Source organism: Lingula anatina, chromosome 1 (assembly GCF_051362555.1).
Source record: "Lingula anatina isolate TDL-2025a chromosome 1, LinAna3.0, whole genome shotgun sequence".
NCBI classification, from domain to species: domain Eukaryota; kingdom Metazoa; phylum Brachiopoda; class Lingulata; order Lingulida; family Lingulidae; genus Lingula; species Lingula anatina.
Window position 1 is genome coordinate 44,684,667 of NC_141767.1, and position 22,950 is coordinate 44,707,616.

Below are 22,950 nucleotides of genomic sequence, written 5' to 3' on the forward strand. Positions count from 1 at the left end.
TAAATTTAAACAGTTTTATTATTATGGACCACCAAACTCTTAAAAAGGAACCAGAGGAAGTGTTACTGTGTAAACTCATTAAATTAATAATCAATCAACTTGTCACATAACCTTCCATACAAAGGTCTTTAGAAAAACTGTTGTCAGTCCTTGGGCGCTCTTTTGCAATAACCAACAGAGTTATTGATGCCATTAACTATCAAAGTCTTTAGTTTTTATCAATATCTATTAATTGTGATTCTCCAGTGAAAGACAGCATTCCAGTAACATCTCCATCTTTTGTCTATTAGCATATGAGGTAGCTAGACAGAATCTACCATTCCAAACTTTCCAGAAGGAGTGTCAACAGTTCTTCTCCGATTTACTGACCACACTGTGACACCACAAAGAAAATTCTTCCTACTTTGGTAAACGTGCATATTATCCTTGACACAAATTTATAACAATAATTGTTCTTCCTAAGTGCTCCACTCATCATTTCAGTTTCTTTAGTAAGACTCTTGATACCTAAAAAAAAAAAAAGACGAAGCAACACTTAAAATTTGAATTTGAAAAATAAATGTTCTGTATAAAACATGAATTGAATAACATTATTTATGTTGCCTTTTAAGATTGCAATTGCCCGCAACATCTTTTTTCTTGTTTGTGCTCAAACACTGAGGAAGTTGTTATTTCAAAATTGACAGTTTTACACCCTGCTAAGCTGAAGGAGTATTGCCATAATAACAGTCGCAAAGTTGAATAATCTCTTGTCATTTTGTCATATGGAATACAAGTTAAGGAGACACCATTCTTTATGATAACTGGCTACAATACTTACGCATGCATCTACACAGTGAATGTAAGCATATAATTCATCAGCACAGTTCTCTCCAGGTCTCCCTCTGTTTTCATTGACCATGTCAGTGCAATCGTCTAATTTCTTCTTTATGTCAACACAGCCTTCACTGCATTTCTCTTTTGTTTCCTCAATGGGGTCCTGCAGGAACAAGATACATTCACTAAGTCTTACTGAGCTTAAGGGACATCAACTTTAGGTTTCTTCACAAATTAATAGGTCTCATTAAATGTCAAATTAAAAGATCTCATTACAAACAAAATAATATATAGTCAGGTCAGAAAATCTTAATCTCATGGCCTAGTTGATAAGTGTAAGTAGAGAAAGATGAGTGCTTAAAGCCATTCTAGTGTTGTCATAACTTTCAGATTCTTCTTTAAACAGCTAAGTCCAAACTTAAATTTAAACATAGACATTTAAATTCGAGATGGTACTTGCTGTCTCCTCTCTTATAGTAGACAATACTGATACATACCACTAATTCTTCCTCCTCTTCCTCTTCTTCTTCTTCTTCCTCTTCTTCAGGGTCATCCTTAAAACAAGAAATTTCTGATAGTTACACGCCAGTATGAAATGTGTAAAAAAGATGAAGAGAAGAAGAAGAAAAAAAAACTTCAATTCTGAGCTAATCTGGATCTGCTTAAAAGGAAAGGGCATGGTGACATATCTTCAACTCTTTATAACAACTTTGTTACCCTCCCCACCTCCTTCCATCAAAAGATATTATGCAGCAACACTTTCTAAACTATTCAAATTTGATGCCAAGGCTCATATGATACAGAATTTCAATTTTCTTTTCTATAGAAATGCAATTGAGACTTTTGACCATCCTTAAAACAAGCACAAACTTGAACATTTAGACAGGTCAGCATCACTTATGAAGTGGGGTTGGCCATATTTAGGCAGCAGATCAGTCAGTCCATGGATCAACTATTCTGAATGCAATCTTCACATTTGAAACTCAGAAATAACAATCCCATCAGTACTGTATACTGCCCTAATGAGATTACTTCACATTAAATTGAAATCTGATATGAATTGTGTACTATCATAAAATATCCCAATAACATAATTTTTATCACTAATATTCACATACCATGATTTGGAGACCTTCAATCTGAAATCGAGAAACAAATTTTATATATTTTGCAAAAAAATTCAAGACCAAGGGACCAGGGGGCAGCACTTACAGCACTAATACAAATACTTCATCCAATTCTAATCTTCATATCAAGTGACATTCTACAATAATCCAAAAGAATTAGAATTTCTACCATAATCTACTTCTGTCCATCATATCATTGTACTGTCACCAGTTGCCTGACCCAGATGTTTTTAGAACAAATTTATCCAAAGCATCATAATGTGCTGTTTAAATTGCACCTCACATTCAATTAAAAGAGAGAGTGGGGCTTCCTTGATTGAGTGACATTATGTTAAATTTTTTTTTTTGATTTGATAGGTTTTCAAAATTTCAAAAGAACGCAGCACCATGTAGCCTGGGATGTCAATTTTGGAGCATTCATTGAATATGAACAAACCTGACGTGTTTTTACACAATGAGAGTTGAATATCCATATGAAAAACAGGGCAATTTACCTTGGGCTGTTATAGGTAGACTTGGTTTCGTGGCAATATGATGGCTGTTTGTTTTATTTTGAGTTTTTGTCTCAAAAACCTATGCAACTTATTGAGTTTACTGACAGATGCTTACTATGCAATACATATGACAAATTGTTTTGGCATACTTAACAAATTTTCAAATATTTTCCTTGAAATAGCAAATACATTTATTTAAGTGTCATCATAACCGAAATTAGAAAAAAACAACGAAAGTCAAAGGCCTGTCGTTTTGGGGGCATACACAAGTACCGTTCTTCACTTCAACTTCGTGCCAGGTAAGGTCAATGGTTCTAAATTGTAAATATCCTAAATTAAACAATCAAACTAACAGTGAAAAGCAATCTGTCAGGGTAACTAATGATATCCCATATGTGACGCAGCTATAAAACAAAACAAACTATAGCATAATCTACCTCCTCAGGACCCTGATCTCTTCCAGTTAAATCTTTCACGTTGTCCGACGCCATATTTCACTTCAATGTGACGCACGTTCCGCACATGCGCCGAGAGGCAACTTCCGGTGTTATGGCTAAAAGAAATATACGCGGCATACGGATAAGTTTGAATGGTGCTTCATGTCTTGTTATCAGCAATAGACAATTTACAGACCTATATCTTAAGGCATATCTTAAGGCAGTTTATATATTGAATTCTTTGCATATTAGACCACTATAGCAATGTGTCAAAAACCAATATCATTTCCAAAAGTGAAAGTAAAAGTTTCACAAGATTTTTTACTACTATACTAGTTTTGTTTTAGATAAAAATACATGGAGACTGTGATAGCGTGTGTATTATTAATAGTACTAATGTTACAAAGCTGACACAAAACCACAGTTTAAACACCACAAACTGAGGTGAACAGTCAACATAAGAGAAAATATGCAGGCTGGGTTGTGTTTACCAACAGACCTTTTCCTCCTACTAGCCTAGTAGATTATGGAAGAATGTAAACTTCCATTGTTACTTCCACATGGTTTTTCATTCCATGAATGGTAAATCATAACTGATGACTGTTAATATTTTTTCCACAGCTCTGAACACGTAGGGCAGGTTGTGATGTGACCAATTGAGAAGACAGATAACATATTGACCATTCTGCCACTGGGTACATGTAGCTTAACAAATGTTAGAACAGAGCTGCTTCATGTATCAGACTGCAGTCCTGCAGTGTGTTATTGCCATGCTGCTAGTAAGCAGTGTGCTGTCACAAGATCAGAAAGACTGGATTGACCCTCATGACATGGAGAAATTTGACAGCAGGAAGGTTGAACGGCAGTTTAGCAAGGTGCATATATGTATGTTATAGAGTTAAAGTATTTTCAAATGTTCTTTTAAATTTTTTTTTTTCAGAAATGATGTATTGTAAATTGAGTTGTTTATTGGAAACTAGTAGGACAAATGCACTTACTTATATATTTTCCAGTAAAAAAAGAGACATTTGTGCTGAAAATATTTGTAATATGATTGTGTGGTGCATGTAATCTACAATCAAGTTCACTGTTATCAGACATGAGCCTAGGTTAAAAAAAACTCTGAACATTTATCATGGGACCTAACACCTAACCTTAATGAATCAAATGAATTAAAAACACGGAATTCCACTTTTCCACAGAGAAAGCTCATATCTGTTGTTATCTTTTTCTAAGACTGACACAGGTATATCATGCTCATTATTTAAAGGAGGAGAGAGGTGAAGTGAAAGCACAACAGGTGCCCTGCCCTAAGATCATCAATGAGTGTGAAAATAAATTGGTGATCTGCAAAGAAGAAAATGACAAATTACAACTGGAAAGCCAGTCTTGTGTTATCCAACCAGTGGAGATGCCTTATTTCAGACAGTTTGTGCAAGTCTTGATCAACTATATGGATCTCAAAGTAATTAAAAACATTTTGATTTTTTGATAATATTACTATGTATTGTTTGCTTAATTTTAAAGGTGAAGATTTTTTATTTTTTAATAACTTGGATAAGTACATTTATATATTTTTATTTTTATGATGTGTAATGTATGCTTAGTTTTCAGAAAAGTTTTGAATCTGCAATCTTTGCAAAATATTTGGATTATGTTTACCTGTAGTTTACAGAAAAGCATTTGGAATCCTTACTTAACACATTTTACCCAGTATGTTTGCTTTTATCTCATTAACCCTCAAGCGACTAAGCTATTTTACTGACTGAAATGACCAAGTGGGGTCATCTATGACCTCATTGTACTCTGTACAGGGATCCTTATTATAAAAGGCTGGTTGGGGGTTTAACACACCTATACTACTCCCAGAATTTAAGACAGGTACTTCATAATGATATAATGTAATAAGTATTTGGTATTAATACTTTTATTGCAAGAAATAACCAAACACAGATTTTGAAATGGGAACTGGACCAGACAGCTCATATGGTAGAATGCTTACCTTTGGTCATGATCAGTACTAGTAGCTTGTAAGTTCAATCACAGACTGGGTCATACCAAAGACCAACATGAAAATGGTAACTGCTGTCTCCTCTCTAAGCACTCTGCATATAGAGGTTGAAGTAGGGAACAAAGCCAGTTCTGCTGTACAACTGGTAACAGAGGCCCATGTGGAAGATAATCTATAGCTTAACATTTTTAAAAACAGTTCAAAAAAAAACAATTTTACCTAATCAGTCTGTATGAGATCATAATACTGTATGTAATAGTAAAACAATTTTCTTTTTTCGGTTTCAGAAATTTCTGCCAGATGATGAGACGCTCCACTACCAGATGCATGTAAAGCTGACAGCAGCCCAGTTGAAACTTCTCAAGGCCTACGTCTTAAAGTCTGGAACTGTTCAAGATGCCAGTTCTGTACTAGGGGAGATGATTCAAGATGTGAAAATAGTGTCACACACTGAAGAACCATGGGTCACTAGGGAGGAGGTGACTGCATATTTAGTGATGGCATTACAGGCGAGTAATATTTGTTTTTAGATATTGTTGCTTATCTTTTATTGTCACATTATTAAATGTGTCCCACTTGATTTAGGTTCTGCATTCGAATTTTACTGCATAGTTGTAAGCTAGTATTGACAATATTTTCACACTGTACAAAAAATGACATCATAATAAGTAACCTTGGCAGCCAATGCATCAATTCTCTTGCTATCCAAAATACAACATATATTATTGACTTTCATAAGCCACAATGTACCTAAATGTGAAATACATGATCAAAATGGATGGTGAACTCCAGATATTTGTTGTGGCAAATAACTGTTTCTCTATGGTCATATTTCCTAATCAGGACATTGCATGCTGCTCTTTTTATTAAGAAAATATGTTCTTATCAAATCTTTTTTTTTTTTTAATTCAGGTGGTGTCTATTGTATTTCTTGCTGTTGGTAGTCTGAAGGTTTTCTATACTCTCAGTGTGTCAGGGATGAGGCTTATGATTCTTCTCAGCATATTCATTAGTGTTCCCTGGAACTGGGTACATTTATACAAGGTAAGTGTGCTTCAACATATTTTCCTTGTCAGTACATGTAGAATTGGTTTTGATACCACATGTATTTACTTTAACCTTCTATATGTACACATTAATTGGAGCACCTCAAAACTGTCATCCAATTTTGTATCGATTACTAATTTTATCAAATTTGCAACTTGATATGCTTTATGCACTATCTACATTATGTTTTGACAGTCAAATTTGATGCTAAATGTTATAATTCAGTATTATTTGTGTTGTTCTGCTTTGAAGGTTGCTGTGGCCAAAAGAATGAGCGAAGCAATGAAAGACATTCCGGAAGCATGTCGCCCAAGAGACCTCACCTGGCAGCACAACTTATTTGAATGGCTTAAATCTTCTTTTACCTTTCAAGATGATGAATGTGCTCTTTACCATGAAAATCTCTTAGTTGACCCACTGTGGGAGGTAACCCCCACTAAGGCTGTGGCTGTGACACTAACCAAGTTCTTCCTAGAACCAGTAGAGTATATAGCACAGGCTATAAGCAAATTTTTCCGTGGACTCCTACATGATTTGCCTGCTCAACTGTGGCCAGTGGTGCTGGGAATAGTGGTACTGTTTCTCTTGGTGTTTATGGTGCTGACTTTGATCATGAAGAATGGGTACAGGCTAGGATTTCCTTTTGGACTCTTGAGACTGGAACCTACTGGGATACCTGATAGTGCTGCTGCACAGGCATTATGGAGGGAGCAGAAGCAAATGGTGAGAATTTCATCCCTGCACTTTTGGGACAAATGTTGGGGATCATGTTATCCTGCTCAGGTCTGTGCATCCGTAGGTCCTTGTTTCAGTGCGTTAGTAATGTCTGCTATCTCCTCCTATTCCATTAGAGTTAGGAAATTGAAACTGGGGATTGGAAGACCTGTTGCCAGTGATGGGCATTCTGGAATTTTAGTGCAACAGTTCTTTTCAGTATGTATTTTCTGTAAAATCCTCCTAGATCATTAGATTTGGGATGAAGACATAATACTGAATATATTATTATTTATGACATTCATTATGTTCATATATGGGATGTGTCCCTAGGGGTGACCTGCTCTTGCTCTTGACAATGTAGGGAAGTGCCAGGCTATGTGATGGCTACCCATTGACACCATGTAGTCTTTTGGTTGTGTTGTGTTGTATTTTTGGTATAAGCCACTAACTAAGACACATCTGGGTGTTGTCTCTGTGTTGTTTTTTAGCTAAACTTATGAACTAAGCTACCCTAAACACTGTGATACCTTCAGAGCTTTCTTGGAATTGAAATACATGTGTATATAATTTACATGTATAAATTCAATCCTTGAATGAAAAATTAAAAAAATCAATTAAAAGTTTTTTACATTTAAACCATGATTTAAAGACATGATTTAGGACCATGTGAACTGTAATTTTCTTTTATTTATTTATTTATTTGTTTGTTTGTTTGTTTGTTTGTTTGTTTGTTTTATTTTACTTTTATAAAATTTGCTATTGTTTCATTGCAGATAGAAGATTTACAATCTGCCTTGCAAAAACTACAACCAGCCAATATTAGAGCCATAACAGTGAACAAAGAAACCAAAGAGAAAATGGCTATTGCTGCTTATGATCAAAATACAACCAAAAATACGACCAAAGATAGTATTGTCAGTCAGGAAGAGAATCTAGAAAGTGAATCTAGTTCTCCAGTGGAAACTGTTGGAAACATAAAAGAGGCAGATTCTTGACAGAATGCATAATAAAAATCTAAAAAATTTGTCTTTGATTTCATGTCCAATACTTGACAGATTTGCAGGACAAACACATCATGCTCAAGAAATAGTTTTGTAGGAAAATTGCTAAAGAATCAAAGTACCATTAAAACACAGCAGGTATTTATGCTTTGTAATAACACACGTTATTATTTTTTTAACTGGAATAATTTATATGTAACAGACTGAGACAGATACACTTCTTCATGATGACATAATTTTGCAATATGTCTAAGTATTATCTCAACAGCATGCACTGGTGGTTACGTAAATGTTGAATCTAAGTTGAAGTGCAGACGTTTATAAAATCTTTTTCAACACTGAAATTAGTATGAGTTGAAATACAAAAAACGATTCTCATCACAAGAATCGGTGAAAGAATGATTATTATTATTATTATTATTGTTACTATTATTATTCTTATTTTAAAATAAAAAGAATGTCTATTCCATATTTACATTAAATCATTGGACTGGCAAGGTTTATGTAAAAATACAATACATAATAATGATAAATCATGTGTGAATGTGGATTAACAGAAATAAAATACTTATTTCCAACCAGCACAAAATTAAGAAGACCTGCAGATTTCTTGTAGTACGCGCAGGTCCTCCCTGTATCTGGATATGTTCAACAAGAAACAGTTTATGGACTTAAATCAAAGACACATAAACATTGTGTAAAATCTTACACTTTGTCTCTTTAATCTCCGATATGTTCAATTAAATTTCATCACGGAAGAATTGTATTGAAGGGAGCACATGCTGAAAAATTCTCCAAGTAACATAATTTAAGTAGGTGTAGTAATCGTGATTGGTATTTAACATTTCTCCTTTATGTCCATTACATCCTTTATAAATAATGACATGCATAAAGACCTCAAAAAAGCAATTCTTTGTTGTACTAGTTCATGAAGATTATAAGGAATCCAAATGAGATTACATGAATGCAATTCCTTTTATCCATTTCTCATCTTGCAGTGCTTACTGTGACAACACTATTCACATCTACATTCGAATAAACCATTAGGGATCAGTCTTAGTTCTTATAAAGAGGACACTTTTCACTGCCTGTTGGCAGAGCTATAATTAAATTGGAATATTGTAGTGATTGTTGCAAAAATTAATCAAACAAAAGGTACTTGTTACACCTTTTTATTTTCATTATTCAGTATAAATGCTTGTTTGTGGATGAGTGCAAAAGAATGTTAAGATTTACCTGTTCTAGCAGGGCAATGCCATTTTTATAGCATAGCATAAATTATTGACTAAATAAATGTATATTTACTGAAAAAAAAAACTGATAAACTTACTTTACCTAAATCCAATCATATAAAATGTTATATTTGTGCAGACTTAACTTGGTTTGCACAACTTGGTTTGCGGTCCATTAAAACACTGTTTGGGTGACTAAATAGTTAAAGATCAAAATGCCATAACCAAAAACAAGATAACAAAAGAACCCTTACCCGTTGTTTAAATATGTTAACAATTTACCGTAACCTAGAATTTATTTCAGCTACACATGCTTCAGCTTCTTAAGAGAAGGATGAAAGCTAAACCAAACTTCCTAACAATTCATCAGCTGTCATAATGTGCACTTGTGTATTAGATGCACATAAATGTCAACCCCATACAATGGAGATATTTTAAAAAGTTTATAACTGTAGCAACTGTGTTGACTATCAGCAGTTGTTTGCCAATAATATACTAGATATAAAGATCCTCATGATATAAGCTCTAGACTAGAAGTAGCATTTTTATAATATTTTCTTAATTTACATGACATTATTCTAATATTTAAAATTATTCTTTTTTCAAATAAGTCACTGAACAGATTCGGTTTAAAAAAATACCCTCTAAAATGTCCAAATAAAAAAAGGAAAAGAGAAAAATCAAATAAACGCCTGGACTTCATGTATTTCTTTAATTCAATGGAAGGTTTGTCTATCATAATCCCTGATTCATTTGCTCTGAATGTCTGTGCACAGAGTTGATGAAAGCTGCTAGATGGTCTGGGTTGTGATCTGGATACATTCCATGCCCTAGGTTTGCTATGTATTTCTGGGTGCCAAAATTCTTGAGCATTTCTTTGGTCATCTTGGATATTTCCTCCTGCACAAATGAAAATAAGGTCTTTTAAAAAAGGACAAAGGGTATCTTTGTAGCACTACCTATTTTATATACGCATACAAGTGAATAAAAATGTTTTCTTAAAGATTAAGATAATCATGCCAAAAATATCAAATGTCAATATACATATTTAAAACAAATACACGTGTTATTAGGTAAAAGCCCAGTCTGCTGACTGAACTTTTACTATAAGCTGGTCTCATTTCTGTCTTACCTCAGAGGCATACAGAGCACAAGGGTCTAGATTTCCTTGCAAAGTGACGTTTGGGGCAAGTCTCCTAAAACAGAAAAAAATCAAATACAGCAATGTGTCAGTAGTCATAATTGAAATACTGCCAGTCATATTATATGCCCAATACTTATCTTCATGTTACACAATCATAATGCTTTGAAATTCACATACCTAGCATGTTTTGGTTTTACTGTCCAGTCCAAGGCAACCACCTCATAACCACTCTCACCCAATTCTTCCAATGCAAAATGAGCATCTTTGGCAAATATTATCTGCAAAATAGAATTTTTAAGACAAAAGGGGATACTTTAATTTGAAAAAAAAAAAAGAATACAAAATTCACCAATAATTTAATCAAACACTGGATTTCATATACAAAAATGCTAGCAAATGTAAAATCCTTATATAATATCAAGTTAGTAGATATTTTGAAACTGTGGAATAACCAATCATATAATATTCACCATAGGAACAGGTTTGGTTCCTCGGACTGACAATTCTTCCTTGACTCTCTTTGAGATCTGCTTGATGCAAGGTAGAGCAAACTTGGAGAAGTTTCCTGGTCCAAGACACCCTGCATGTGACTCGAACAGCTGTAGGATCTGAAAAAGAGGGACAGGAGTGGGATTTTCTAATGGTCATAGTGTGTTTGGCACACGTATATCATTTTGGAATGACAAAATTAACAGTAATTTATCTATACCTACAGGTAACATGCTATCTTTGTAAAAATGCCATTATTTAGAACCGTAACTGCATACGATATAAGTAGTCAGGGACTGTGGCATGCAGTAGGACTCTGTCCATATATGAGCAGGGGATTTAAATTAATAACAAAAATGTTCAATGTTCAAAAATAAAGGAACTACATTAGACATAAGGCAAATAATCATTCATAATGGATAGGATTACCAAAATTCACAAAAGCAATAGAAGTTAGAACAATATGGCCTCTGTGCTTCACACGAAGACCAATATGCATTGATTACCTGTGCTCCGGCTTGCACTTGCCCCACTAAATATTGCACTATGATATCAGTGAGAAGTTGTAGCAGCTGATGACTTTCCTCAGGATGCACATAAAGCCATTTTTTGGCTTTAGAGAATGTGTTGGAGCCTCCTCCTTCTATCATATATGCCATAAGTGTCCACTGTGAAGAAAAAAATATTAGTTTACATAAAACCAGTATTTTAATAAATCAAACTATACAAATATTGACCCTACGCTACCCTCTCTCGGCCCCTACCCCCTTCACCCATCAAAATTTAAGTTCTATTAAATTTCTATCAAGCATTATAGAACTACATGTATATACCTGTAGCTAATCTGATTTCATGTTCACGTCATTTTAAAGAACATTTCAGATACAAAAAAACTTACAGGAGCACCACTAAATCCTATAAGAGGAACTTTTCCCTCCAACTTGTGTCTGGTCAGTGTGATAGCTTCAAAGACATAGTTAAGTGTTTCATACACATTTACATCTTTTTTTAGATTTTTCATATCGTCAGGAGTCTTCAGAGGGTCATCAAATGTTGGTCCCTGCAGAAATATAAACAAGGAAACCATCAAAATTTTAAGCTGAAAAGAAGTATAAGGAAAACAAAAAATTATGAAATGAAAATAATATAAACCAGCATACTGTTACATCACAGAATGGGGAAAACTTTGAAGATACTGAAGGTCCGGAAGGACCTGCAATGCAGTACAAGAAATCTGTGGGTCATCCCAGTTCTGCGCTGGTCCAAAGTAAATATTTTGATTTAAAATTATGTATGGTATTTTCACAAAAACAATTCCACTGGCATTTCAGAAGTCATGACCTGTTGGATTGGTAGTTTCCCCATGTCTGCATCATGAAGTTGAAGGTTAAGGACAAAAATAATTGCCAGTGTATCCCCCCTATTATGTATCATTTATGTATAATAAGCTGGCACATAAATTCAGAACAGTAACAGTAACCAAGAATCCAAATTTATAATGACTTTCTCTTGTAAAAATACCTTCAATGTGGGACTAATAAATGTTAATCTACTGGCACATATTTAGGGTCACCTGCTTTAACAGTGTAGTTATAAATGACAATCATATGGGAAATAATATATAGGTAAGGTGCCATCTAGGCAGGGGCAGTAAAGCATTACAACATGGAGACAAGCTTTCTTTTCAAAATTGCTCAAGCCATGCATGATCACAATAGCATGTAAGCACCCTGTGCTTCTGAGTATTGTTGTCGACTATCCAGCAATGTATTCTCAATAAAAAAGCCACTGCTACTTATGTATAACTCAGGGTGCATGTGAATTAAAAAGGTTGTTAAATATGAAATAACAACCTATCCATGCCTCCCTGTTGAAGAAAATTATAAAGAGACAAGTGATGTGATCTATGCAACACAGGGGCAGATCCAGAGATATTTTCTGACAGTCTTCCAAATTATGTTTGTTAATCCATCCTCCATTTTGACCGTCTTCCGACAGAAAACATTAGATACCCGTCAATGTAAACTTGAAAATCTGACCGTCTTCCGGAAGACCCAGAAGATGGCCTAAATCCGCCCCTGCTACAGACGCCAAAGTGTACAAGATGTGCCTTTGTTTCCATAAATGGCATCACCCAACACAAAACATATATGTATGCATAAAACTACACTATGCACAAACTTCCTACCTTGCCTGGTACCATCTCAACCTTCATCCCTACTGCTTGTGGAATAACTAGGATATCAGAAAAGATGATTGCTGCATCTAAATCTAGTCTTCTAATTGGCTGAAATTAAACATGTAGAATAGTAAACAACTGAAATCAAATTTTCAGTTACAGTGTATATAATATGTAGCATGAATGAGAATCAATAAAAAATATCATTATGAATTGTTTCATGAAGTTAAATAAGACACAGAATCATCGTGCAGTTAATGAAAATTTTAGTCTAGAAAAAACTCTAAATGCATCATTTTATTGAAAATATTAATTTCATAATCATCCTAACACTATGCCATCTATTCTACATTAGCTCACATACCTGTAAAGTTATTTCACAAGCCAACTCTGGTGTTTGGCAGACCTCAAAAAAATCATGTTTGCTTCTGACTTCATGGAATTCTGAAACAAGAAGATTAAATTTAACAATATTGGTCTTATCACCATGCCATAGGCTCTCTATAAAACAGTTTCATCCACAACAAACTAAACTTCATTAGCTAAGGCGTTCTTTTTCAATTCAATGTAAAAATGAATAAACATGCATGAAACATTCAGTACTTCAAACTTGGATAATGAAGATAATGCTGCAGTTTGTTCTTTACAACATACCAGTAGAACTGAATCCCAAACTAATTGGTGTCATAACTAGTTTTACCTGGTAAATATCTCCCAGCTTGCCTCATTGCCCAGACTGGTACCCGTTCTGTTTTCTCTCCTGCAGCAGCTCGTAATAAGAGATCATTTTTTAGTGGGGGGAATGCCTGCAAAGACATTTTTATGAAATATATAGCAAAATATTAACAGTCATGTAGTGCATAGGTGACCCAATGGAGGGCTATTCTCAAGATGACACTGAGCTCAGAAATAACTGTGTGAAACTGACTGATGAAAATAGTGTTACATGATACATGTCACTGTTAGGCAGTCAACATTATTATGTACTCACTGGTACATTGTTATTCAAATACGACCCTTGGGAGTGTTATCAGATAATTATCCAGTACACCTAAATGTGTAAAATGTTAAAATCTCAAGTAAAAGATTTTTTATTTACTTAAACAGGAAATGATCAGTTTAAGGTCGTATTTAATAGATCCGCACTGTGTTATGTTATCTGCATAGAACACATTCAAGCCTTCAGCATAGGAAATTTGTGGTGGTTGGATCCAGTCTTTTTATTTAATTACTTACCAATTATTCATTTTATTTTATTTATTTATTTTTATTTAATTTACTTATTTTATTTATTTATTTAATTACCTCCGCCAAGGGGGTTATGTTTTCACCCCTGTTTGTCTATTTGTATTCTATTTGTTTGTTTGTCATCAACATAACTCAAAAAGTTATGGACCGATTTTGATTAAATTTTCAGGAACTGTCAGAAGTGGGCCAAGGAAGAGTGATTAGTTTTTGGTGGTGATCCGGATCAATAATCAATCAATAGTAATCAAAAATCGCTGCCTTGGCAGAGGTCTGTGCTTTTCTAGTTTATAATTTTTTTTATGAGGGAGTAGGCATTATGTCTCTTTTTTCAGTTAAGTAAATGGAGAATTAAAAAACAAACCTATCAATTTATTACTATCCTAGCACATGATATTGTATGAACAGATTCGTTTTCAAATAGACAAGTTATTTTTATTTGTTTCTTTTAATATCATGGTACACTTAGGTAATGCTTTGAAGGTCCCTTATGAGGTCCTTCGCTTAAAAAACTAATTATGACAGCAGCTAGATGAGCGTTGCAGTGCTTACGAAAAGACAGACACGGCAAACACAGGTGCCGGTGTCACGTTGCTGTGAAACGGTGACATCGCACAGTTTAAGCACCAGTCCAGGGATGGTACACTACCATTTTAGAGAAAGTAAACAATTTCACGTTTACGTTGCTTGCTTTAATTATGAATGACATTATAAAATAGAGATAAAATAAGTGAATTTATATAACTCACCTGTCCGGTGTAGGGGGCTGCCATCTTCACGAAGTTGTGTCTGCTCTGCGGTTTAGTTTCGCATCTGATTACTCCGCCTTTGTGCATTCATTTTTCACGTCATAGCTGTACATATATATATATATATATATATATATATATATATATATATATATATATATATATATATATATATATATAGCACGTGTTTTATTTTAAGTGTATCTTATCACATTTTGCATACTGAACAAGCTTAAGCCCTCACCCTTCTCTCTCTTTCCCTCTCACTCTCCATGAAAAGCGTTTTCCAGAAATTCTCCAGATAAATCATAAAAAAAATGTTTTGACAAGGACGTTGGAGGAGCAGTTGGAGGTAGAAAATTTTTAGCTTGAGATATTTGCTAGATGTTTAAATAAAGATAGTAGCTGTGATGTTGTAAAGCTCCCCACGCTCCTTCTACAACTTGTGATCTAAACTTAAAAGCAGTTGAGGAGGTCGTTTCTCTTCTGTAGGGTCTACTTTTTTTACCCTTTCTGCCTTTCTCGTTGCGTTACTTGCCTTTTGCGACCTGAGGCTTCAATTGCTGCCACCAGCGAGTCGACTTATGGTTCCTCGTCCTCCAAGTTGCCAAGTTTTAAATTAGTTGGATTTCATTAAGTCCATTAAGAAGCCAATGTACTTTTTCCTTAGACGGCGTTGAATGTTTGTATTTAAAACAGTTTAAAATATAATAGGCCTACTGAAATTAATCTATCTTAATAATTCAATAGATTTGATAATAACAGCAGTAAATACTATTTAAATTGTGACTTATTGGCCAAATTCCACTATTCTCTCTCTCTCAAGCAGCCCGGTCTCAAACTTATTATGACGATGCATACTAGAAAAAGTATTATGGAAAAAAAGTAAGCTCATGACACAGATCACGGGATTCTTATTAAAACGTGCCATAAATATGGACAGTCGCCTGTATTGTGGCTGAAATTATCTTAATCAGCGAGTTTATAGGTGTGACAGCTTATTTTGTGTGCTCATTAGTTGAGAAAATACCAGTGCATTGTTTATCATTTACTACTCATGCGGGGCCGTAGCGATAGTCCGAAGGTTCAATAGTCCGAAGGTTCATTGGTCCGAAGGTTCAATGGTCCGAATGTGCATTGAAGGTTCATTGGTCCGAAGGTTCGATAGTCCGAAGGTTCATTGGTCCGAAGGTTCATTAGTCCGAAGGTTCATTAGTCCGAAGGTTCGATAGTCCGAATGTAGGCCCGCTGTATAAGTGTATAGTGAATTACATGTACAGGGGCGGATCCAATATTATTTGAAGGGGGGTCCGCGGTTGCAAAGCCCCCACCCCCCTTAGCGTAGGATCTGGGGCCCGCTAAAGGGCCCCGAAAATTGTTGGTGTCTCAAAATGACCACCTATTTATCTAGAGACACATCTGTGAATATCTGTAAAAAATCTATCAGTCGCCCTGGTAGAGGTTTTAAAAGTTAGGTCTGCACGGGCAAAAATAACGTCAATACTAGCATATTACATTAGTTACAAAAAAAAAAAAAAAAACAGATCTTGATGTTTTTCATGGGATTGGAAGTTGACGATATTTAACTGCAAAGGTTTATTTTGTAAAATCAAATGGAAATTTTCTCACGAGTCACAAGTGTATCTACTTTTTGCAGAGTACGTTTTTCTTCGTTTAAATGAATTTGTTACAAAGACAGCATTTTTGATGTTGTTCATCAGATTAGAAGTTTAACTGTTTTAGAATATTTCAACATGTTCAAAATACAAGTGAGAAGGCAGTTTGAACATGTTTTAGAATATTTCAACATGTTCAAACTGCCTTCTCACTTGTATTTTACGTTTAATAAATAAATAAATAAATAAATAAATAAATAAATAAATAAATAAATAGGCCCACCGGGTTGATATGGCGTTGCCACATTTCTATTCAGATTATAAACGTTTCAGCACCTTCAGTATTGCTGGGGAAGAGGGGGTGGAATTAAATATGTATTACTATTTGTGGATATTTGAGCATATTACTGTATTCTGATACGATTTTTATGTTTAAAGGCCTAGTAAGGGAAAAGCTTGTTTTCGTAAATGCTCGTAATTTTTGTTTATATGCCAAGTTTACACTCCAGTTAATTCATCCTCATCCCTATGAGTAATACAATACTGCTGGCGGAACGGCTGTTTTTTTTTTTTTTTTTTTTTTTTTTTGGGGGGGGGGTTGGGGGGGAGGGTAGGGGAGTGGGCTGTGCGAACAACAACATAGTTTGTTTGGAAATGCAATTATTCTATAACTTTTACATAATTTAAGAAATGTGTAGGTTAGAAGAATTTGAATTCTAATCATAGTATCTTAAGACATCGTAAGAAAATGTCATTATAGGCGTCCTCTCATTTTATGCGTTCCAATCTTTATTCAATATTTCATGTGAAACATGTATGGTGTTCATGAGTTGGAAAGGGTAGCCATTGCATATCCCCAAACTTCCCCACATTGTAAAGAGTAGTTCACGGAAACAATACGACCTATATGGATAATTTTCACGTGCGTTTCGGTCGCACTCAAAACGAAATGATAAAGATTCTAGAAGCTGAGTTCACACGAAAGTTAATCACCCCCTAGCAGCTCCAGGATTGCTAATCTGATTGCATACAGTGAGAATCCTGGTGGAGTTGGATCAATCTACGTAGAATGATAGTTTCGTTGGGAACGCACCCTTAGATTCCGTTTGTAATTATAATTCTTAAAATCGAAGAACATCTTAAAATGTTTCGGACTATCGAACCTTCGGACTAATGAACCTTCGGACTATCGAACCTTCGGACTAATGAACCTTCGGACCAACGGACCTTTAATTTTCGGACTAATGAACCTTCGGACCAATGAACCTTTTTGTTGAAAATCTGATGAAAAATTTACGAATTTTCGGACCAATGAACCTTCGGACCAATGAACCTTTGGACTATCGAGACGCCCCCACTCATGCAAGTAGGCCTATGGATCTGACTTGGGCCCAGTAAACCATGCAAAGGGTGTCTGGAAAGGACATATTTAAGCCATATAGCTATTCAAAAAGTTACAGGTACAAGAAAACATGCTAGACACTGTGCAGGTTTGATGTTTCTGTAACAATTTTCTTTACAGCTCCCGTGTATAGGCTACATCTTTGATTCATGAATTTTTCACATTTAGGAAAGGTGAAATTTTCACACATGACATAAAACATGGAGGGAGTCGCAACGTTGTCAGGAAGACAAATGAAAAGACCAGCGTTTGATTGATAACCTTTAAACTACCCTTATGCACCTGCCTACGTGACCCATAACCACACCTGTTACGCAATAGATCTCAGAGGCCTAGCTTGGACCAATGTGTATCAGTGCACTTCGGCCCGAAGGAAGACACCAGGTAGGCCTGCCGGCGAGCAAGATGTCGTTCCAAGAAGGCGTGACCCGCCTGCTTATTTGGTGTATTTAATTTTGGGTGATTAATGCTTTAAAATATTTGATATCAAACTTTGCCAAATTAACCAGGATCGCATTCTTGATGCTGGGGATTTATTAGATGGGCAAGATAACAAATGGATCGAACCGTTCACGTTGCTAGTCAGGTGCTACAGGACTGACAAAACATTGAATACGTTTGGAAGACGATGTGGATGCACTGAAATGTAAACTCCAAATAAGAGCCAAGATTCGGGAATGTCTCTTGAACGATGGCAGCATTACCAAGGTGGGTTACTTTTTGCTTATAGGTTTAGAAATTGTGTTAAGCATATACAGTATAGTAATAAAAAAACATTACCTTGAAGCTATTGTCGTACTAAATAGCGGTTGACTGCATTAGAATATGTATCACTTTCCACAATTTGAACATTGAAAGGATACGGTACACCCGACCCGAAAAACCGCATCTGTCCGTTCTGTATCAGAATGATGGGCATCATTTAATGTGGAACCAAGAAAGAGCTGAACTGTTCTTTTGTATCGAAAGTAACTTTTCTCAATTTATATCATGTACTGATGAGGATAAATGTCATCCCATGTCTACTCTCATAAATGACACAATATCAATCAATTTAACTAAATATACCCAAAAACGTTTTAGGAGCACAAGCGCCTATCTCACTCTTTAAATAATCATGTGCAGGATATGTATATGATATTGTCGTGAGATATTTAACAAGCTGTTGAACTTTCGAAAATCACCCCAAAACTGTTTTTTATACACGGTTTGCACAATGTCACGTGCCAAAATTTAATCATTTTCAAAAAATGAAAACTAAAAATCATTAAAAGTCGCGCACATGCTTGGGACTCCTTCATTCAGTAGAGATGCAATAATCACAAGACCCGAAATCATTCATTCATTTCCAGGCATTAAAAACGCTGAATAAATGTGGTGTGTTGGTGTACAGTAGACATTGCATGTATATTGCCAATTGGCAAATTGTTTAGGTGGTGGTAAATGGATGCCCTTGTCACTGATTCACCAACAGGTGCCGTTATCTAAGCCAGTCTTTGTGCTTGGGGTAATGCGATCTGGGACAACCTTTTTACACGGACTTCTTGCTCAAGACCCAGCGTTCCGTCCGCCTCTGCTGTATGAGCTTCTGAACCCTGTGTATCCAGAAACGGGGACGGGAACTAAGGACGACCCTCGTATTGCTGATGCTGATGAAGTGGCAGGTAAATATGCACTAAATTAAAATTTTGTTTTGGAGATCCAGTAGCTCTCAGACAGTGTGGACACTGCAATAATCGCAAAATATTCCGAGTTTAGTGTCGGAAGAGTCGCCCCCCCCCCCTCAAAACAATACATAAAAAGTAACGGTTGCTGTATTCTACTACATATACATGTACTTCGTGAACTTTTTTCCAGCATTAATGAAGTGCTTTGTGTACCATGGTAACAATAAATATACATCCATGTGTATGGTACTAGTAAAAAGAATTTTATCAGCTGCAACTTTTATTTATTATCTCTGTTGTTTTACGCAGATGCTCACGTGATATATATATATATATATATATATATATATATATATATATATATATGAATCGAGGTCTATGACAATATTTTTGACACCATTAGAGAATGTAATAATCATCTAGTTAGCAGTTTGGGCCACAGTGGATACATTGTAGTTAATGACGTCAAATTGAAGGTTTTAGAATATTTTGTCCAGTGTGAACCCACAGTATATTACCGTTTGCCCTTTTCAGGTTTCTTTCAGGTGATAGATCCAGATTTCCCATCAAAACATGAAATTGGAGCAACACTTCTGCACGAGTGTTACCATCTTTTTGCTCCTGTTGGTTTTATCGATAAAGTTGCAATACTGTTCTGCTTTAATATTGCGCTGTATGAAAAATGGTGGAAAACGGCACTGACACGTGACTATATATGATTGGGTTTTACCAGGATTACAAGAAAGCACTGCAAATGATCACGTCCCGGGATGAAGGTATAAAGATGACATGTTTAAAATTGCTTAGAAAACGCCTTATATGGAGATATTCCATAGGGTTAAGATGCTGACTGCTCATTGTGCTAACTCCTGTTTCGAAATATTTCTCTTCTCATTGAACATAGCTAGATTTTTATATAACAGTATTTAAGTGTTATAGAAAGAAGTACATTGGATAAGATAATTGCCAATCTTGGTACTGTTTGTAGATGTTGGCCACCGGATACTGCTTATGAAAGATCATCTCCACAGCCTGTTCTCGGAGTCTTTGTTGGAAGTGTTTCCTGACGCCACTTTTATCAACCCCGTGCGGAACCCAGTGGACATTGTATGTTATCAGGTGAACGCTTCAACAGAAAGGATAAAAAGGATAATTTTTTACATCGTGCATCTCTATACTACTACTGAAGTGGCGGTTACAACTGCTAAAAGAGTAAAATAGTTCTGAAATACCCCCTATATGCATTCGACATCACACATGGAAACTTAAGCTAACATTGTCCCCTAAAAATGGTACAATTCAAAATATACAATGGAGAAAATTAAATATTCGGTTACATAAAACGCTAGACAAATGCTAGACGTTGCTCTGTGAATTTTAATACACAAAACTCACCAATGTAAAAAGTGGGTAAATATAGTAAAATACTTGGTGCGATTAGGATCTCCTCAGAAATTATATGCAACTTGTGTATTTTAATTTAAATTTAAAAATGGCAAACAAAAGTGAAAAAGCTACGAACACTGCACTAACGCTATAATTGAATTTTATTTTAGGTAAGCTCGTGGTGCTCAGTTGTTGATTCCCTTCTGCCGATGTACGTCAACCCTGGGGTAATAACAAAATTTGACGAGTGCTGGAGGATATAGCGTATTTCACCTCAACCTTTTTCTCAAATATAGGAAAAGCTGCGACCAATCCGGCAGACAGGTGCGCGTCATAGACGTGCATCAGGTAGATCTTGTCAAGGATCCAATAACGAAAGTGAAAGAGATATGTTCGTACCTTGGAATGGAGCTGAGCGCTGAAGTGGCCGATAAGATGACAAAGTATGTCGCTGAGCGCAAAAGGTCGAGGAAATTACACCGACACCAACACTGCTGTGCGGATTATGGGTTGACGGAGAAAGAAATATTGGATAAGTTTCAAGACTATATTTCTTATTATAACATTACAGTGTAGTCCAAAGACAAGGAGCTGCGGTGTCTTCAAGAGAAATGCTACAGCTTCTTTAGATATCTGATCAATTACATGTATTACCTTGTTCAATGTTGGCTGAAATTACTGTTTGTTGCTTCTTTTCATTCTTAATATGACCTAATTCACCAGTACAAAATCCTTCACAAAGGAATATTTTACTTATTCATTTTATCTCTGTATTTATCTGTCTCTGGGGTGTAAGTTATTCTGATAAGATAGGAATAAGCAGCCATCAAAATGTATTTGCTGGGTAGCAATGTCCGTCAGCTCCATTGTCCCCGTTCAAAATGCGAAAAAGTAACATTCAAAACATCAGAGTGGCTGAATATTAAACATTAATTTCATAAAGGCGTTGGAATCCACTCTTTGAAGTCAATTTAGATGTGATGCAGACATCTAAAGGGAGGGGCGGGTTGTAGTTTTAAAAAAATGAAACATAAAATGTAAATAAGCACGGGGTGATAAAAGGTTAAGAAGTAAGAAATGTAGTTGTGTGGGTAAATGTAGGAAATGTCAATGTCAACATTGTATGTGTACACTTGCAAAACATTTGTTTTATTCAGTTGTCGTCCTTTTTAATTAATTTTTACTCTGAGATCTTGGTAGGGAACACTTCTTAAGCTTTTCTTGTATCTTCCTGTGGTTCTTCACTGAAATAGATTATTCAAAATAATACAATAATGGTAAGTAATCAAAATTTACCATCTTATTAATCTTATGTTAAAATGATGAAATGACTTGAGTAATAGAACATTTGAATAATAGGTGCTACAGTGAGTCGGATGCTTTTTCTTATGTATTCGGGGTTATAGGTTCCATATCTGATGTTACTATTGCGATTGGTACATATTAGAGTGAGTACCGTTACCAGTTTACTGTCAAGCAAGACTGATAAGGCCAGAATCTTCAATAACAGAGACAACGAACCACCTAAAGCATCTTGGTCAGCCAAAATGAGGAGTGATAAGAAAATTTGAAGGTGCACTCTAAAGCTCTTGTATGGCTGATCGAATGATTAATTTGATTTATCCCTTGGCATGTCGGCTTTATTTGAGTCTTATAAGAAACTTCTAGAAGTGGTATATAGGCGTTTATTAGATCCATGAATGTATCATTATCCAACATTATTCTGTTGGGAATGTTCTTCTAAAAGAGAGGATAGTTGGGAGATCCATACATGGGATATTTCCTCGGCAACTAATTTGCAGGTCTCAGTTCATGATAGTGATTGTTTCCCCAACTTCATACTTGTAGTACAAAAATATGTCATACCCGTACATCCTTTTTAAATAGGTAAAAGATATTCTTTTTAAACAGACAAAAGATGTTCATCTTTTGATTGTTTGATTGTTTGTTCTTCCTTATAATGCACATTCAGTAGAACCTATAAGAGATATAAACACTCCTTGTTTTGACTGACTTAGAATCTGTCCCTTCCGTCAAGCTCGGCAGTGAACTATCAGCACTCAAGATAACCAAACTCCATTTGAAATGAAACAATGGCATTGCCAACATAAGAAAAACATGGATTTTACAGCCCTTTAAACATAAGAAAAACACGGATTTTACAACTTTTTAAACATAAGAAAACATTAAT

At 35.3% G+C, this 22,950-nt stretch overlaps 4 protein-coding genes across 6 annotated transcripts; 2 read left to right on the plus strand and 2 right to left on the minus strand.

The window, feature by feature from the left end:
• On the minus strand, window positions 1-2,992 carry LOC106178128 (cytochrome b-c1 complex subunit 6, mitochondrial). Of its 2 annotated transcripts, XM_013561186.2 has the most exons (5): window positions 2,875-2,992; window positions 1,935-1,955; window positions 1,314-1,370; window positions 821-979; window positions 1-507 (listed from the first exon to the last, which is right to left on the minus strand). In XM_013561186.2, exons 1-5 carry the CDS (start codon window positions 2,926-2,928, stop codon window positions 475-477), a joined length of 324 nt encoding a protein of 107 aa, XP_013416640.1. In that variant the 5' UTR covers window positions 2,929-2,992; the 3' UTR covers window positions 1-474. The 2 variants fall into 2 exon arrangements, with proteins under 2 accessions (XP_013416640.1, XP_013416641.1); XM_013561187.2 differs by lacking the exon at window positions 1,935-1,955 and having other exon boundaries at window positions 2,875-2,982.
• On the plus strand, window positions 2,966-8,057 carry LOC106178127 (chloride channel CLIC-like protein 1). Of its 2 annotated transcripts, XM_013561185.3 has the most exons (7): window positions 2,966-3,029; window positions 3,496-3,749; window positions 4,145-4,339; window positions 5,173-5,394; window positions 5,798-5,929; window positions 6,185-6,655; window positions 7,423-8,057. In XM_013561185.3, exons 2-7 carry the CDS (start codon window positions 3,588-3,590, stop codon window positions 7,642-7,644), a joined length of 1,404 nt encoding a protein of 467 aa, XP_013416639.1. In that variant the 5' UTR covers window positions 2,966-3,029; window positions 3,496-3,587; the 3' UTR covers window positions 7,645-8,057. The 2 variants fall into 2 exon arrangements, with proteins under 2 accessions (XP_013416639.1, XP_086874807.1); XM_087018681.1 differs by lacking the exon at window positions 4,145-4,339.
• Window positions 8,058-8,806: 749 nt separating this feature from the next.
• On the minus strand, window positions 8,807-14,793 carry LOC106168516 (uroporphyrinogen decarboxylase-like). The gene is made up of 10 exons (XM_013547606.2): window positions 14,689-14,793; window positions 13,395-13,500; window positions 13,059-13,138; window positions 12,704-12,802; window positions 11,414-11,575; window positions 11,022-11,183; window positions 10,497-10,634; window positions 10,204-10,304; window positions 10,015-10,078; window positions 8,807-9,782 (listed from the first exon to the last, which is right to left on the minus strand). The coding sequence occupies exons 1-10, from the start codon at window positions 14,773-14,775 to the stop codon at window positions 9,618-9,620; spliced, it is 1,164 nt and encodes a 387-aa protein (XP_013403060.2). The 5' UTR covers window positions 14,776-14,793; the 3' UTR covers window positions 8,807-9,617.
• A 2,873-nt stretch (window positions 14,794-17,666) lies between these two features.
• On the plus strand, window positions 17,667-22,115 carry LOC106168487 (uncharacterized). The gene is made up of 5 exons (XM_087002305.1): window positions 17,667-18,414; window positions 19,181-19,370; window positions 19,908-20,149; window positions 20,362-20,480; window positions 20,930-22,115. Exons 2-3 carry the CDS (start codon window positions 19,217-19,219, stop codon window positions 20,090-20,092), a joined length of 339 nt encoding a protein of 112 aa, XP_086858431.1. The 5' UTR covers window positions 17,667-18,414; window positions 19,181-19,216; the 3' UTR covers window positions 20,093-20,149; window positions 20,362-20,480; window positions 20,930-22,115.
• Window positions 22,116-22,950: the final 835 nt, after the last annotated feature.